At 37.1% G+C, this 18,500-nt stretch overlaps 1 protein-coding gene across 1 annotated transcript in view; it reads right to left on the minus strand.

Annotated features, from left to right (window-relative positions):
* Positions 1-15,529: 15,529 nt before the first annotated feature.
* The window catches only part of mmrn1 (multimerin 1), a 52,618-nt gene continuing 49,647 nt past the window's right edge, over positions 15,530-18,500 (minus strand). Inside the window, exon 8 of the mRNA XM_018096300.2 lies at positions 15,530-17,675. Within this exon, the coding sequence (XP_017951789.2) occupies positions 17,254-17,675 (422 nt within the window). The 3' untranslated portion in view covers positions 15,530-17,253. The remainder of the gene's footprint in view (positions 17,676-18,500) is intronic.

Consider the following 18,500-nt stretch of genomic DNA (forward strand, 5'->3'; position numbering starts at 1 on the left):
ATAAATAAATAAATTATACTTTATTATGAAAATTGGCCACCTCAGGTACTGGGGAAAATACTGCTAGTGGTATATGGAGTAACCCCCAATGTATTACAAATAGGATATGGAATAATTCTTTACCTCGTGGATTACAAAGTTTGCCTTTCTGTTGGACATGCAAAAAACCTTCTTAAGTTTATTCTGTGGTGGAAATATATCTACTACTGACCTCAAAACAAGGTATGGCTTCAAGAGACTATTGTGTATGATTCTATCTGGACATATAAGGTATGATGATGTGTTAAACTATAACAATCAAACACATGATTTTGCATTTGACTTGACAATATGTGTAAATATATGATTTAATGATATCTGTTTTAAAAATGATGGGTTGCTTGTTTGTTTTGTATCTCATTTTGCATTGTTTAGGGTTGACTATGCTTGGATATAATTTTATGTTTGTTTCACATTTAGTTTGTTTTATGTCACATTATTTATTTACATTTAGGTTTATGTTGTCTCACTAGAGTGATGTCATAATGATGTCACTCAGGCCTCTTTTTCCCCCGCCCATGAGTATTTTTAGGGCATTGTTTGGGTTTGGCTTTTCACCTTGATAGAGACTGGGGGCGCAGCCAAAATGTAAGTCTCCCCAAATAGATGCAATCTTATAAGTCTTGTGAGTGTGGATTTTCTTTGCAATCTTGGTGTACTTATATACATATACAAGTATTTACTTATGGTGTATATACTTTATGTATTTATTGTATAGTATATATATAAAAATATATATATTATATTCTTTATATATATTATATTTGTATATACTGTATTATATATTTATAATATATACATAGATTTATCCAGCAAATATTTCATATGATTTATACCCACTGGGTCCATTTTTTAAAATCCCAATGACATTTATTAAAACTATTCACATACTAGCGACAGTTAATTTAATAGGGTAGTAAAAGTGACCCTTTCTTTACACTACGTACCATAAACACACTGTATCAATTAAACTTGTGTTAGTTATTGGCACAAACAGACATAAGGTTAAATGCTTGTCACTGCCTACACTGCTGAGGTGAAGAGCAAGGGCAAAGTCTGAGATCTGTAGCCGCTTGAATGATCCAGCAGAAGTGCTCCTCTGGCATTTGGCAGGTAAATGGAAGCAATGCTATTCATTATTCTTTTTTGTCATCAATATTATTGTGGGAAAATCACTTGGCTTGCAGAATGAACTGATTTGGCAGATATGCAACAATGGATATAGTACTCAGGTCATGCAAACAGAATTATTGCACTTGGTACTAGTGAGGAAGTTCTTGCCAGAAGTCTGAGTGCTTTGGCACCATTCACTGGAAGAAATGTCTAGATAAAATAAGGATTCATTACTGTTTTAAAAAAGTCACAAGACAAAGTATGCACATATAGGGGAATGGTAAAATAATAAACATTTCCAAAATGAAAAACGAAAAATTTTGTGCTAAGTAAGATTTTTAGCCGGCTGTTACATTGTCAATTTCTATTGCGTATGATGCATTTTAAAAGACTAGACAGATGGTGGTGTGTTTTTTGTCAAAACATTTTTGCTGTAAACAAACTAGCAGGATTGCTTGAAAATAGGGCAGCTAGGGAGGGGCTGGTATGAGAGGAGGGTAGTATTGCTAAGTTGCCCAAGTGCAGTTGCCAATAGCAAACAGTTTGTTTTGGTAGGACTACAGTTCTACAAGTTATAAATAAAAGCAATGATTGGTTGCTAATTGCAACTGCAATTATATGATTTAGCACATATATTTGTAAATCGGTCCTATAGAATATTAGACACAAAGTAAGACCAACCCTGGTGGCCACTTGCCCCCATGTGCGCACAAAACGAGCGCACAAATGTGTGGTGATGACGCGGGGTGTGGGGAATGTCAGATGTGTTGAATGATGATGGGGGGGGACAAGGACCAAGACTAGGGGTAGGCAGACAGCAGAGGTACATGCCTAACACCCTCAACCATTGTGCCATATCATTGGTTTAAATAATATTATTACATATCTTTTTTTTTTATAAAATATGTATTGCTTGTAATTCAGATATGCATTTGGGGTTGCCAAAATGGTTGGCACCCCCCAGTTAATATAATTGCTTAACTGGTGCTGTTGTTAGCTGTAATTGCACTAGCCTGGAGTACATTTGTATGAGCACCACTGTGTGATCTTCTTCTTCCTTTTTCATTCTTCTGTTGCCCTATGCCAACGTATGTGCACCCAGCACAAAGAAGGAAGAAGCTAAGAAGTTTGCAATTTACAAAAGTACCCCAGTGTCACAGCCCATGGCCTTACCAGGGGTTGAAATTAGGACCAAGGAGAAAGCAGCAGATCAGACAGATAGGAGAAATCTAATACACTGTATCCAAAGGGGTTAAAAAGGCTTAAAGCTTAAAGTCATATTTAGGCAAAAGGTTGAGGACGGCAGCCAAGGACATTTTCAGCAAAGTCAGCAATCATGGCAAAATGAAGGCTATGGGTGCCACCATTTTTCGGATGTGACGTTGAAGAGGAGAGGAGAACCAATGTACACTCCTTACACCCAGACTGGAGGGTGCCTAACAATTTTATAGCTTTCCTTGTCTTTAGTTACATGACTTTGCGGTTAGATTTGAGATCACACATGCAAATCTTCGCAAAATGCAAATTCAATAATTAATAAATCTGACCAGGGCCAGAACTAGGGGTAGGCAGAAGAGGCATGTGTCTAGGGTGCAACGGTGAGGGTGCTCGGCATGTACAACTTGTCTGCAACCCCTAGTTCTCACTCTGGGTGAGTAAACTGTAGGTCCTTCAAAAGTTCTTGCTGGCATATTTAGGCACCACTTTGCCAACACCCATCAGTCACCACATCCACCCCTATGCTCATCACCTACCCTGTGCTCATCACTCCCCCCTCCCAGTGCATCACCGTGGGGGGATATGGGATGCAGTGTTAAGCACCTTGGGCACTTGCTTCGCTCATCCCGGCAATAAATCTGCCTCTAAGGATTTGGATAAATCTGAATCTTGCTAGACTTTGGCTAAATCTTAAACTGTATCCTGGACATGGTGCATCATTTCAAGTTAGCAATACTACAAAACTACAGTATGAATATTATAAATTCTGCATTCTGTGGTGAAAAACGAAGATAGAGAAAAACTTTCTGCTTAAATGGTTCCAGAAATCAGTCAAACCAGCCCTCTAATCACTCCCCTCTAGCAAACTTGTCACATGCTACTTAAGGTGTCAATGTAGTCACATGCCTGTGGCATATGAATACAGCTAAGAAATAAAGTAAGTGTCCCTTTAAAGGGGATATCTACCTATTTCAGTTGGACAATAAATTACTAACCGATAGTTAATTATGCAGAAAAAAATTACATGATTTTGGTAAATATCCCCTATAACACTGTTTGGGTGGCACCGTAACTCAGCGGTTAGTCCTGAGTTTGATTCCCACCTGGACAAAATCAAGAGGTTTGTTCTGCCTTTGTGTGGAAAATATCAAAAATATACTGCCAATAATGGACTTTTCGACCCCTAGCACCTCCCTGAGGAGGCCTTGGGAATGCTGTGCCCCCTTGCCCCTCCACACTTAAGATTTTTTGAGTCTGAGGGGTCCAAAGTGGGGGAGGGGGGGCACATTATTCATGTACATAGTGCAACAGTTCACTCTGCATGAGAAGCTTTTTGCTGCCCCTGGCATCATGGTAGCAGCACCCCTGCTGCCAATGTATTCAATATATCTCTCTACTCACAATGCTATATGGTAACTTGGGGGCTGATTTACTTACCCACGAACGGGTCGAATGGAGTCCGATTGCGTTTTTTTCGTAATGATCGGTACTTTGCGATTTTTTCGTATGTTTTGCGATTTTTTCGGATTCTGTACGAATTTTTCGGATCCAATACGATTTTTGCGTAAAAACGCGAGTTTTCCTATCCATTACGAAAGTTGCGTAAAAAGTTGCGCATTTTGCGTAGCATTAAAACTTACGCGAAAAGTTGCGCATTTTTCGTAGCGTTAAGTTTTAACGCTACGAAAAATGCGCAACTTTTCGCGTAAGTTTTAACGCTACGCAAAATGCGCAACTTTTTACGCAATTTTCGTAATGGATACGAAAAACTCGCGTTTTTACGCAAAAATCGTATTGGATCCGAAAAATTCGTACAGAATCCGAAAAAATCGCAAAACATACGAAAAAGTCGCAAAATATTCGTTTTCAAGTCGGAACTTTTCCAATTCGGGTCGGATTCGTGGGTTAGTAAATCAGCCCCTTAGTGTTCTTGGAGCCGAATACTTGAAAGTGCCACATATAGTTCCTACATAGATGCTCTGGAAACAGATCAGCAGCAGTGATAGTAAATATGTTTTTTATGTTCACATGGCACATATATGTATTGTTTCTATTTTAAGACTCGCCATTTAAATCAAATCATTTTATAGAAAAAAAGGCTGACAAGATGAATTGCAATAAAAAACCATTAATAATTGCTGCAATAAGATTTCCTTTACGATCTTCCAACTCTTTATTCCTATGTCTGTGCCATCCCTCTGTAGATTCTAGCTATTTAAAAGAGAATATAAGACAGCCTGTCAACGTTTCCGTCACTCATCGTTTATTGTGCTCAACTGGATTGTATATGGTTAAGTGGAACACTGCATAGAACTCTGCACTCTTCTTCTGAGCAATGAAAACTGTCAAAAGAAATAGGCACCGTAAATTATTACCCATCTAAAAATAGAATATAGAATAAAATTATCTAGGTGAAACCAATAATGAAAAAATAAAACCTAAATATAAATCAGGATAAGGTGAAAGTAACGTGAAACATATAATTTAGAACCATTACCTTCATAACTCATGTATAACTGGGCAATAGGCATAATTTGTGGCTATATCTAAAAGTGGTTTGAGCTATTTTTTACAGTCTGATTTTCCATTCTGTTAAATTAAGCTGATAAGGCAGTACTTACACTGTGTATATATATATATATATATATATATACACACAACTCTCTGCCTTTGTCTGCATGATATAATGAAGCTTTCTGTATAACCTAAAGGTTTTTTCATTACTTTAATTGACTAGCCAAAATTAATAGAAGTGCTTTATCCGTTACCATAATTGAAACATAATAATTCTGCAATTCTCTACTTGAATTTTGTATAGTTGCAGTCCTTCTTGCCTTTCATTCAGCAGTAGCAGATATCTATGGCGGGCAACTAAAGCGCTCCATGGGATATTAGCCTAAACCTGCTGTGAGGGTTAAGCATTAAGGCATCAGTTAACTAAGGTGCGAGAGACAGCGATAGTGACTTGCACCAGAAAAAACACAAGAGCAGGTTTACTAAAGTGCGAGCACTTTTTTCACTGCAAATTCTCTGGCGTACATATATATTATTGCCTATTATTGCATTCATACTACGTAAGCTGTCTCTCAAGGTTTACTAAAGATTATCACCAGAATTGTCGCCAAATATAGACAAAATTGTTGGCAATTTTTATTGGTGTTACATGAAACAAAGACAGAAACTGTATAGTGGGAGCGACATAAAGTTTTTAAACATGAGCAGCGAAAATTAGTAATTGCACTGGGGAATAATTATACAGGCATGGGATCCCTTATCCGGAAACCCATTATCCAGAAAGTTCAGAATTATGGAAAGGCCATCTCCCATAGACTCCATTATAAGCAAATTATTCTAATTTTTAAAAATTATTACCTTTTTTTCTGTAATTATAAAACAGTACCTTGTACTTGATCCCAACTAAGATATAATTAATCCTTATTGGAGGCAAAACAATCCTATTGGGTTTATTCAATATTTAAATGATTTTTAGCAGACTTAAGTTATGGAGATCCAAATTACAAAAAGATCCCTTATCCGGAAGACCCCAGGTCCCGAGCATTCTGGATAACAGGTCCCATACCTGTACTTATAAATGTTATTATTATTAAATTATGAAATGAATTAAAAATAATTAATATAATGTGAAAATAATTGATTCCTGAATTATAATATATTATTACATTTAATAATACATGTATTAAATTGCTAATAAATACAATTGTATTAATTAATGTGGCCATTGACAGTGGCGAAAAAAAAATCTGCAAAATTCATAGCCAGAGATAACACAGAAACTAACTGCTACCCATGCGTAAATATCGCCATTTATTGCAAGACAAATCTGTATCATCGCACTTTAGTAAACATGGGAGTGGCGCTAATTTTGTCACAAGAATATTCGCAGCGATAATCTTTACAGACTTTAGTAAACAGACACCATCATTTTTAAAGTTTATAGCTATCCTTTAACAGAAAAACAAAACACAATTATTGCAAAAAAAGGAAAGTTGTGCTCAGCCACTAAAAATGAAACCATTAGGCTGGTCTGGGGGATGACTTGATGTACTGTAGTTGGCCAGCTTGAAGTATGTTGCAATATATGGACAAACAATTAGTGATGGGTGAAATGTTTCGGCAGGCATGGATTCGCGGCAAATTTCTGCGTTTCGCCATTGGCGGATTGTTTTGCAAAACGCATGAAAAAATTAGCCGCAGAAAAATTTGCCGCGTGTTCAATAGCCACGGACGACAAAAGAATAGCCGCGAGACAAAAGAGTAGCTGCGGGCGACAAAGGAATAGTCGCGGCGACAATTTTTTTTTTGACGTGCAACAGCGAAAATGGGACAGATTCGCTCATCACTACAAACAATCCCTTTTTTGCTTAAAGAGGGAGGCATTAATGCACAGAATGTCTTAATGTCCTATATATATTGGTAATGGGTGAGTGCAGAGGATCTCTTGTTGTTGTCTACAGCACAATGTCTGACAAAGTTGATAGACTTCCCACAAATCCTTTTAGTTCAAAGCAAACAAGAAAAAAATATATATAGTGTAGTATTTTCTCTTAACAATACACCCTTTGTGATCCAATATATAGTTATACAAGTGATCAGTAGAAAAGAGATCAAATCTTTGAAACCAAAAACTTCAAAATCAATATATATATATTTGAAACAAATCCCTTAAAAATGACACCCAGTGCAAAAGAAAACTATTACTTAAATTAGAAAGAGAAGGGTTCTTGTTAAACTATAACACTCCCACTAGCTATAGTGCACATAAATTAGTCACCATTAGTGATGAGCAAATTTTTTCCCCAGGCATGGATTTGCAGCATTTCGCAATTTCCGCATTTCGCCATTGGCGAATTGTTTTGAGAAACTTCTGTGAAAATTTGCCACGGAAAAATTAGTTGCGCAGATTTTTTTGTCACACGTCAAATTGGGTGCTGTTGCGTCAAAATAAAGTACACGATCGCATCAAACTGTGCGCAGGTGCGGCAAATTGGGCATGGTCGTGTAAGAAAAGGCGAGGTCATGTAAAAATTGGGTGCGGTCGCATCAAAAAAGCATGGGCGACAAAAAATAGCTGCGGGCGACAAAAAAGACTCAGACGACAAAAAAAATTGTGCGACGAATTTTCTTGCCGTTTCGCTAATTTTATAGCGAAGTGAAACGAGACAGATCACATCACAAGTCACCATAGAGCATTTACATTGTAAGGTCAAGAAGGCATGAAATAATTGTATGATGAGAATGATTCCCTGACATTTGACATCAAGATAATTGAAGAGATCACATTCAAGATAGTTCCCTGGATAATGACATTATCCAGGGAACATATGTAGTAATATGTAGTAATAAATATTGTTCTATGAAGGAAAGATCATGTCAAACAAATGTACTTGTTTTTTTTATCATGTAGGTCATAGGAAGTTTGCAGTTGTATTGCATTAGATGTGATCTACTTACAGTATATTTTCCAAAGATTTTTATACAGTGCCCCATAACCATTTGCTTTGAAAACTAAGGTCTGTTAGTGTTGGTGATGCTATGTATCTGTATACAAAAACTATTGGTTAGTATTACAATTTCTGATTCTCTGATTGGACAAGCATTATAAGTGGTATGTCTGGTTTTTATTTAATTTATTCACTAGTCACCTGAAGCTGAGCATTGTAAGCCCCAAGTGTGTTTGGAGATGACCCAAGAACTGCCATTAGGATTTATAAATATGCAGGCCACTCATATCCTTAACATTAGGCAATCCTTGATAAATAACTAGGAGTATTTTGTGGATAACAAACATAGCTGTAGATGTAAGGGCAAACAGCAGTAGGAACTTCTCATACAATATTAACCCTGTATAATAAGAAGGTATAGGTAAATGGGATAAGAGGGTAAAATTTTTCCCTTTAGGGCAGTGGCACATGGGGAAATTAGTTGCCCGTGATAAATCTTCTCTACCGTGAACGACTAATTTCACCAAAATGGTGGGATGGCATACGTGTTGGGATGGCATACGTGTTGCTTCGGTTTTCTGAAGTTGCTTCTTAAGGAAACTTTGGGCAACTTCGGAAAACCGAAGCGATGCATATGCCATGACACCAGTGATTTACATTCTTGCTGGTGGGATGGCATTTCAGGGAGATTATAGTCTCCCGCAGTAGCAAAGATTTATCACGGGCCACTAATCTCCCCATGTGCCAATCCCCTTACAATGAAGTAGTAAAGTGATAAAGTGAGTAGTATGGGTTATCTAGTATTTTCTCACTTGATAAAAAGGCATCCAACCCTTTTTAAAATGGATGTATCTCTCAGTTCAGCTACTTCACAGCTAGAACTGTAAAAAACCCTTTTCACACATCCATTCTTCTAATCTCAAGGGAAACCTTTGTGTACTATGGAAATATCTATTGTTAAATAATGTATTAAAAAGTGTATTGTATTTAATGTGTATGATGATAACCCTGTTTTAATGTCTGAATGTTTTTAGTATTCTTAAGGCACGGTACTCCACTTACCCCAAAAATCCTAGGTCCCATTAATTGTGGATAATTCTTGTTATGTGTTGTCCAGAAAAATCCCTTATAGGGTGATATGGAGCTTTGGGGGTCCAATTGGAAAAACTATGCTGAGAATGTTTACTATTCAATTGGGCTTCTTAGCACTACAGCCTTTATATGGTGAAACCATAGCAGGTATTTACAACCAGTTTCATTTACACATACAACAATTCATTCAAATGCCCAAAGCTAATTTGCTTACCTGCCCAACTGGATAATATTATTAATCCCTTCATGATACAGTAATGCTAAAGCAGTACACACCAGTAAGATAAATTAGTTGTCGTTTTCTGACTACAGCAAGAATGTAATAGTTTCAGGTTTATTCTGAATTGGGATATAAGGGCCATTTAATTTATAAGAAAATTATATTCTAGTTTAGAAGCACTAAAGGAAACTATTAATTTTTATCAATGAAATAGATACATATTATTAGGTTGCTAGAGTCCAAATTACCCTAGCAACCATGTAGATTTTTGAATGATAAACTGGAATATGAATAGGAGAGGTCTGAATAGAAAACTAAGCAATGAATAGTAACAATTACCCTCAATTCTATAACATACTGAAAGTTAACCTCTTTAATGGTTACACTGTAATAGGTTGTCCGTTAAGTTACTGAATTGAGTTGAAAGATAAAGTGAACCTTGCATTATATACATATTTTGTTTTCAGCTGGCTTATTAATTTTCCTGACATGGGGTTTTCCAGACTTGTAACACCTGGTGTAACTTTGGCACCTGCCTAATAAGCCCACATACCAAGGACTTCATGATCTAGGAGTATAACCTTTAAACTTTTCAAAATCATTTATATGTATATATATACAGTGGTGTGAAAAACTATTTGCCCCCTTCCTGATTCCTTATTCTTTTGCATGTTTGTCACACAAAATGTTTCTGCTCATCAAAAACCGTTAACTATTAAGATAACATAATGGAACACAAAGTGCAGTTTTTAAATGAAGGTTTACGTTATTAAGGGAGAAAAAAAACTCCAAATCTACATGGCCCTGTGTGAAAAAGTGATTGCCCCCCTTGTTAAAAAATAACTTAACTGTGGTTTATCAATTCAATGTTCAATTTCTGTAGTCACCCCCAGGCCTGATTACTGCCACACCTGTTTCAATCAAGAAATCACTTAAATAGGAGCTACCTGACACAGAGAAGTAGACCAAAAGCACCTCAAAAGCTAGACATCATGCCAAGATCCAAAGAAATTCAGGAACAAATGAGAACAAAAGTAATTGAGATCTATCAGTCTGGTAAAGGTTATAAAGCCATTTCTAAAGCTTTGGGACTCCAGCGAACCACAGTGAGAGCCATTATCCACAAATGGCAAAAACATGGAACAGTGGTGAACCTTCCCAGGAGTGGCCGGCCGATCAAAATTACCCCAAGAGCGCAGAGACAACTCATCCGAGAGGCCACAAAAGACCCCAGGACAACATCTAAAGAACTGCAGGCCTCACTTGCCTCAATTAAGGTCAGTGTTCACGTCTCCACCATAAGAAAGAGACTGGGCAAAAACGGCCTGCATGGCAGATTTCCAAGGCGCAAACCACTTTTAAGCAAAAAGAACATTAAGGCTCGTCTCAATTTTGCTAAAAAACATCTCAATGATTGCCAAGACTTTTGAGAAAATACCTTGTGGACCGACGAGACAAAAGTTGAACTTTTTGGAAGGTGCGTGTCCTGTTACATCTGGCTTAAAAGTAACACAGCATTTCAGAAAAAGAACATCATACCAACAGTAAAATATGGTGGTGGTAGTGTGATGGTCTGGGGTTGTTTTGCTGCTTCAGGACCTGGAAGGCTTGCTGTGATAGATGGAACCATGAATTCTACTGTCTACCAAAAAATCCTGAAGGAGAATGTCCAGCCATCTGTTCGTCAACTCAAGCTGAAGCGATCTTGGGTGCTGCAGCAGGACAATGACCCAAAACACACCAGCAAATCCACCTCTGAATGGCTGAAGAAAAACAAAATGAAGACTTTGGAGTGGCCTAGTCAAAGTCCTGACCTGAATCCTATTGAGATGTTGTGGCATGACCTTAAAAAGGCGGTTCATGCTAGAAAACCCTCAAATAAAGCTGAATTACAACAATTCTGCAAAGATGAGTGGGCCAAAATTCCTCCAGAGCGCTGTAAAAGACTTGTTGCAAGTTATCGCAAACGCTTGATTGCAGTTATTGCTGCTAAGGGTGGCCCAACCAGTTATTAGGTTCAGGGGGCAATTACTTTTTCACACAGGGCCATGTTGGTTTGGATTTTTTTTCTCCCTAAATAATAAAAACCCTCATTTAAAAACTGCATTTTGTGTTTACTTGTGTTATCTTTGACTAATAGTTAAATGTGTTTGATGATCAGAAACATTTTGTGTGACAAACATGCAAAAGAATCAGGAAGGGGGCAAATAGTTTTTCACACCACTGTATATATAATTAAATTGTTTTTGCTTGCTTTTTTGCTGTTGTTTCCACATTCAAGGTACTTGCATCCAAATGCACTCTGCGTGCTCCCATATAATTGCTGTCTGCACTTATCAGTCCTTTATGCCTTCTGTTCTGAATTTAGCACTGCAGCATCTATTGACGAACAGCACTGTGCAAACCTTGCAGCTACCTTTTCCTCCTGACCAAGTGGCTCCTCCATGGTTTGGGTGCAGACATCATTCGCACACCAAACACCAAAAATGACACCAGGCAGACTGTGAAAATATTTGGCACAACTACATCTGATTTGAAATTAATGGAATGACAGACGCAGCACAGTTCAATCAGACACAGTGTAATTGCATTCAATTCAATGCTTGCATTGTGCCTGCAAAGACTCAAGGATTCTGGGAAAAACTGGTGCATTGTGGGAAAAAAGCATGCCGATTGTATCTGAAATTGCACTTTGCTCACTGTGTCTGGTTAAGTGAATGCACCCAACAGTATGCATAGCAAAACCTGGAACAAATGAGCTGAACTGCAGTGTTCTAGTGTTAATGCTGACAGTATCTCCAGAACACAAGGCAAATTATGTAAGAGTTTATTTATTTTGCTAAATAAATGTCTGCTATTGCAGTACATATCCAATAAAACATGCATTTGCCCAGCAATGTGCTTGACATTGGGATCAATGACTGTGGCCAGACATTGCCTGACAGATGCGATAACAATAAGCTGATGGCTCTGCAGACAGTGCAAATTTAAGATTTCTTTTCTCTGGATTGTGGCAACACAGGTTTTCAAACCTGTCCTTAGTATCTAAAAAACCAGCATAATAGTGTTTGTCCTCCCAACTGGGTCTATAAAAAGTGTGAATGAAGGTTTAATTATTTGCCTTCTGGATACTAGGGTCGAGAAATACTGTATATTGTGATCACAGAAAATTAAGCAAAATGATTACAAATTTTCAGTTAAGTCCTGAAAACCTTGTTTTCTTTTTGTATCTGTTTATTTGTGGCATTTGGTATGAGATATTATATTACAGCAGTGATGCCCAGAGAGGGAAATTAAGAAGCTTTAGCTGCCATTGTTGTCCAGTCCATGCTGTAAGTGAAAAAGAGAAGGCATGAGAAGCAAGTATCAGTACCAGCAATACTGCCTGAATATGTAAACAACTATTTTAAGAATCCCTTCCTTTTCATTTAGTTGTTCATACTAACCTAAGTGAAATGATAGTATTTGCACATTCAGAGAACATATAGAATGATAAGGAGTTAGTCAGTGGTTTTACATTAAAAAAGGAGTCATGTCACTTGCACAAGGCTAAACAATACATTGTGGGACTGGTCTAAACAACACTTATTCCCCATTTTCAGTAGAATTCAATTACTAGCAATAAAACCCATTTTCATTTTAAAGCCACACAGAATATTGGTGGGATTTCATTTTTATTTAACTTCATGGGTTTTTTTTTGTTTTTTTTTTTTTTAAATAGAGGGGACCTTAGAAATACATTCACCACAGGAGACTCTATTTCCAATTGTATAAAATGGAATAAATTGCATTTTAAGGGTTTCATTACTGAAGCGACTGCTGAGCAGTAATTATGTTGTAATTAGCTGTACAGTGTTCTGCAATAGAATCATAAACATCCCAGATGAAAAGGAGATCTGTGCTCCTAGATCATTAGCAGGGTGAGCTCTTGGTATGTTTGGAAAATACTAGCTTGCTGTAAAGAAAAAAAAGTCACATGAGTAAATTCATTGCTTTCCTGGAATGGTAATACCATAAAAAAGAACTTGAGCATCACGGTATAAAGATACATTTACTGCATTTGTGTTATCACCTCCTCAATAAGTTATACCAGCCAGGTGGATTTCACAAACATTATTATAACCCCTCAGCTATAGAGTGGCCCTTTTACTTATCAGTTACTGCAAATACAGGTATGGGATTTGTTATCCACAGACCTGTTATCCAGAAAGTTCCATAAACAGGAAACCCATAGGGGCTGATTTTCTAAGACACGAATTCGAATCCGAATTGGAAAAATTCCGATTGGAAAACAAACATTTTGCGTCATTTTCGTATTTTTTGCGATTTTTTTCGGCGCCTTTACGACTTTTCGGAAATTGTCGCGACTTTTTCGTTACCAATACGATTTTCGCGAAAAAAATGAGTTTTTCGTTGCCATTACGATTCGCTCGTATCTTGTCGCGGCTTTTTCGTATTGAGCGCTCGTAAGCGGCGGCCGAAACTTTCAGACTTAGCATGATTTTGGAAGCCTCCCATAGGGCTCAATGGCACCCTGCAGCTCCAACCTGGCCCAAGAAAAGTCACCATACTGAAGCTTGAATGAATCCGAATGCTACGAAAAAATCGCAACATTTTGCGCAACTTTCAGAATGGCTACGAAAAAGGCGCGACTTTTCGCGCAAGTTTTAACGCTACGAAAAAATCACCAGATTTTGCGCAACATTCGGATGGCAACGAAAAAGTCGCGACAATTTTCCGAAAAAATCGCCAAATACCGATCATTACTAAAAAAACGCAATCGGACGCATTCGGCCAGTTCGTGAGTAAGTAAATGGGCCCCATAGACTCCATTTTAATCAAATAATTTAAAACATATTTCCTTTTTCTCTGTAATAATAAAATTGTATAATGTACTTTATCTGAGGCAAAACATTATGCTGCTACTATTATGACACCCCATGGCAGTGATCCCTAACCAGTGGCTCTTGAGCAACATGTTGCTCCCCAACCCCTTGGATGTTGCTCTCAGTGGCTTCAAAGTAGGTGCTCATTTTTGAATTTCTGGCTTGGAGTCAAGTGTTGATTGCCTAAAACCACATAGGGGCTACCATATAGCCAATTATAACTCTTATCCCAGGAACTTTTCCATGCTTGTGTTGCTCCCCAACACTTTTTACATTTGAATGTGGCTAACAGGTAAAAAAGGGTTGAGGATCCCTGGCAATTGTGGTTAGCTATAGGTATACATTTTAAAGGAATGGTAGCTGTTACTGGTAACTGTTGTGTTATCTATATTATCAGTATTTTATATTAAATGGCTGCTGCCCTGACTACACAGCAGCTTATTTATATAAAGTATAGTAGTGTTTCTGAAGCAAACATACCAGTTGTACTAATGCAGGGCAATGCTACATTATACCTGTATTTTAATTACTTTTAAACTCTCTTTTTTTACATCTTTTTCAAATATATATTACTTTTAGATACAGAAATAGAACACAAATGGGGAATATATTGAAAATAAATATGGGCAATGTGAAAAATTATTCTGAGCAAAATATTTTTTTTTTTATCTCATTTGCCCACAGATAAATTGGCTTCTAGCTTGTTTGTCACTCACAGGCATTGGGCTCCAGGGCAACATAGTTTACTGATTTGAGCACCACATTGGGTCAGTATCACACAAGATTGGGAAGTATCTTCACTAGTAAGAACTATAGGGGGTAGGAAAAATACAACATTTACTTGACAAAAATTGCAGACGACCACACGCATATACCCAGTTATGGGACAAACATCCCTCATTACCCAGAAGTATTTTTGATTTCTTACAAGCTCAGACATATACTAGCAGAACTATCCAGCACTTCTCACAGAAAGACTGGGACAACACCCTAGAAATTTTCTCTGGAATCCCTGCAATGGGAGAGGAGACATCTTTCAACTCAAAATTTTTAACAGAAACTATAGACTATGACAAGCTGACAAAAGGACCAAGACAATGGACAGTGGACATAGTGGAAATAGAAATGAAGAAAATTCTTACAGCATAAAAACAAATGAGGAAATGTTATTAAACTTATTCCACAGGACTTACCTAACCCTGCTGACCTTGTTCAAAACCTGTCCTAAATGCCAGGGAACCCAAGCCCACTTAATGCAGTGCCTGTGGAACTGTCCACTCATTAAACACTTCTGGCTCCAAGTTCGGAACTAAGCAACCAGATACCTGGTAAACTATGTAACCTTATCTCCAAACTGGGTGATATGGGGAGTGAATCCAGACACTGCCATAAGAATGACTAAGGGAGCCAAGAGAAAGAGACAAAATCCTACACTCACACAGTATTCTATATGGACTGGGTAGAGGTGCATTTGAATAAACACAAAGTAATCAAAAAAATCTTGGAAACATTGGAGTCATTTATTAGTATAATTCCACAGGCAATGAAAATCAAAATACATAATTTTTTAACTAGTATTTGGTACATAACAAAGACCTTATGAGGAGATACGCCCATACAACTGAAAATAGAAAGAGAGGTTAATCCTAGATAACCTAGTGTACAAAATGTGATATCTATGATGTTAACATTTCTTGTTATTCTTTCTTTTTGTTACCAGTTTGTTTGATTCTTAATAAGTTAATATACAAAAATTCTTGTTTATTCCTACATTACACAACCATATCCTGGCAGTGAATATAACCACCCAAAAACCATACCACTGAAATGGCTGTTCTCTTGACAAAAGTGGGCCTTGTGGTAAATATGTAGTTACCACAAGCTTGAGCATCTGGATTAAAGCACAATACTATTAAGTAAATGGTATTGGAATCTGCACTGAATGGCCTACATGAAGTTATGTATACATTGTACAACAATTGATCAAATAAAAAAGTTTTTTAAAAAAAATATTTTGCAACCTAGAAGCACAATTAAAATCCACAGTGTAATAACTGTCTAATGACAGTTGACATTGCCAAATGTAATAATTTCATTATTTCTATTTCCTTTTATTCATGGAAATATTTTTTCTGTTTATAAATATAAGTATATTTTCCAAAATGCCATAGATATAGAAGGGAAAAAGCATGATCTGTGGTGTTTTTATATAAAGCCAAATGACACAAAGATAAAAACAGGTGTCCTATTATAAGCCATGATGGGCAGTAATGTAGTACATTCACTCGTGTGTATCAAATAACATTCCTTTGAATATGCTCTTATGCTCAGTGCAGTATAGGTTGAAGTGTATAAACAATTGCTAATGATACCTAACAAAGTGACATTTTCAGACCAGCAAATATTTGTTAAGTGAATGTGGGTAGGTTTAAGGTCTTATAAAGCTGGGTTTTAGATGAGCACAGATGGGTGCATTTGGGGGTTAGTTAACAGAAATGACTGATTCTGTCTGGTTTTTAAATAGCACAGTGATCAGTCTCTATGAAATATGCCTACCTTATACCTTGGATCTTCAAAATCAAATCAACTGGGGGGGGGGGGGGGGGGTGTCAGAGAATTTAGCAAATAAGGCCTCTTTCAGTCAGCCTTTAGTCCCACCCCCCAAAAAAATCACTGTTGCATGTTTTTTTTTCTGTTTTCAACATAAGAGACATGAATACCTTGAAATGTAATAACTGTACTCAAAATATTCAATGTGTTTTATGCACTGATTAATTGTTCACTATAATATAGTAATGTGTGTATACAGTAACAATTATAATAATATTTATTCTTATGTAACCTTGCTGAACATACATAGTGCTACACAAACAGGTTTTCAGGTATAAGTATGTGACTTGTACAATTTACAACTTTGGTACCCGAAATGAAGAGAGAATTGGCTCATTTGCTAAGGCTGGGCAAATTTACCATAGTGCAACAATAACCAATCAGAGATTTGCATACTGATTAAAGCTAACTACAGATGCTATGTGTTACTGTACTGGGACAAATTTACCCAGCCTTAATAAATCAGCCTCCTTAGTACATTACTTACCAAATGCCAAAAGGGATACACAGATTAATTAATATCACCCTGTTGATAGTTTTGCATAGTTTCTTAGCTGTAAGTTGGCTTTATAAATTACTTGAATTAAGCTATATAATTAATTAAAATATATTTTTAAGTACGGTACAATAAGTAACCACTAAATGTTGTTACAGGAGGATATTGTGCCGGAATGGATCCTGTTGTCAAACGCAGCCACACTTCTTGACCATAGTTTAACTCCAGCAAAGCATCTCCAGTAATCATCCTATCACTGTACATGCTGTTGTTTATATTTTCAGACTGAAATGCAATTTTGTCAATACCATCAACAACTAAATACCCAGAAACCCGAGGGCTAAAAGATTCAACAGTGTACTTAAAAATATAGACACCAAGATATGGAACATGAAACTTTCCAGTTGAAGGTGCATATGAAGACCCATAATTTACAAGCAAGTTGTTAAATCGGATTGGCCCAGGAGTAGTCATGCCGTAAGTGTGAGCTACAAAGAAAGCCACTATTGGTGCAAACCGGTAAGATCCCTTAGAAAAATCTGTAGGAAAAAACAAAAATAATAATGATATAAGATTCTAAAACCCTCAGATGAAAGAAACAAAAAGAAAAAGTACAGGTATTTGACAAACTAACCTAAAATATAAAAAGAAACCACATGTATAATGAATATATTGGTAAGCCTGTGCACTAGTTATCATTGTAGAATATTCCAACCAAACCTGCTCAAAAATAATATTTTATACAAAGCGTAAAGGTTCCTTGAGTTGCACCATTACTATAAGATAACATGCCATTAGATTGGTGAAATTTTCGTCCGCTTTGTAACACTTTGGGAATGTGTGTCTTTCACAGCTTTCCAGAAGGACAAAAGTACCAAGAAAATAGTGTCCAGGAGAAGCAGGTAGACTCTCCCCTTCTCCACCATATACCTAACAATGCATTCCAGAGAGTTCTTCTTAAAGAGGAAGGGCCCAGTAGGTTAGAATATCAGCCATGTTGCCTGTGGGTGCAGCTTAGCTCTGACAGGTTCTACATCTAAGAGGGTTCTACATTTAAGAGGCCAGCTTATCTCCTTCACCCCAACATACCTCATGAAGACTTAATGAAGTAAAGTATAGAAGGGGCAGCTTACAGGTTGAAACTATAATGTACAATATAAGGATTTATAGGTGAATATGCCATCTATTCCATGTAAACATATTGGGTCTGGCTCTAAAACCATAGGGCTCACTTACCTTAGGGAATGCAGTGTTCAAAGTTTCCCCAGGGTGCAATGTTTTTAAAGTGAGCACTAAGGAGCACACCCTTACATAATGTAGTTATGCAGTACTTGTGCTTCAGGGATCCTTAAATGACTGTCCAT

The sequence above is a fragment of the Xenopus tropicalis genome, chromosome 1, assembly GCF_000004195.4.
Source record: "Xenopus tropicalis strain Nigerian chromosome 1, UCB_Xtro_10.0, whole genome shotgun sequence".
Classification (NCBI taxonomy): Eukaryota; Metazoa; Chordata; class Amphibia; order Anura; family Pipidae; genus Xenopus; species Xenopus tropicalis.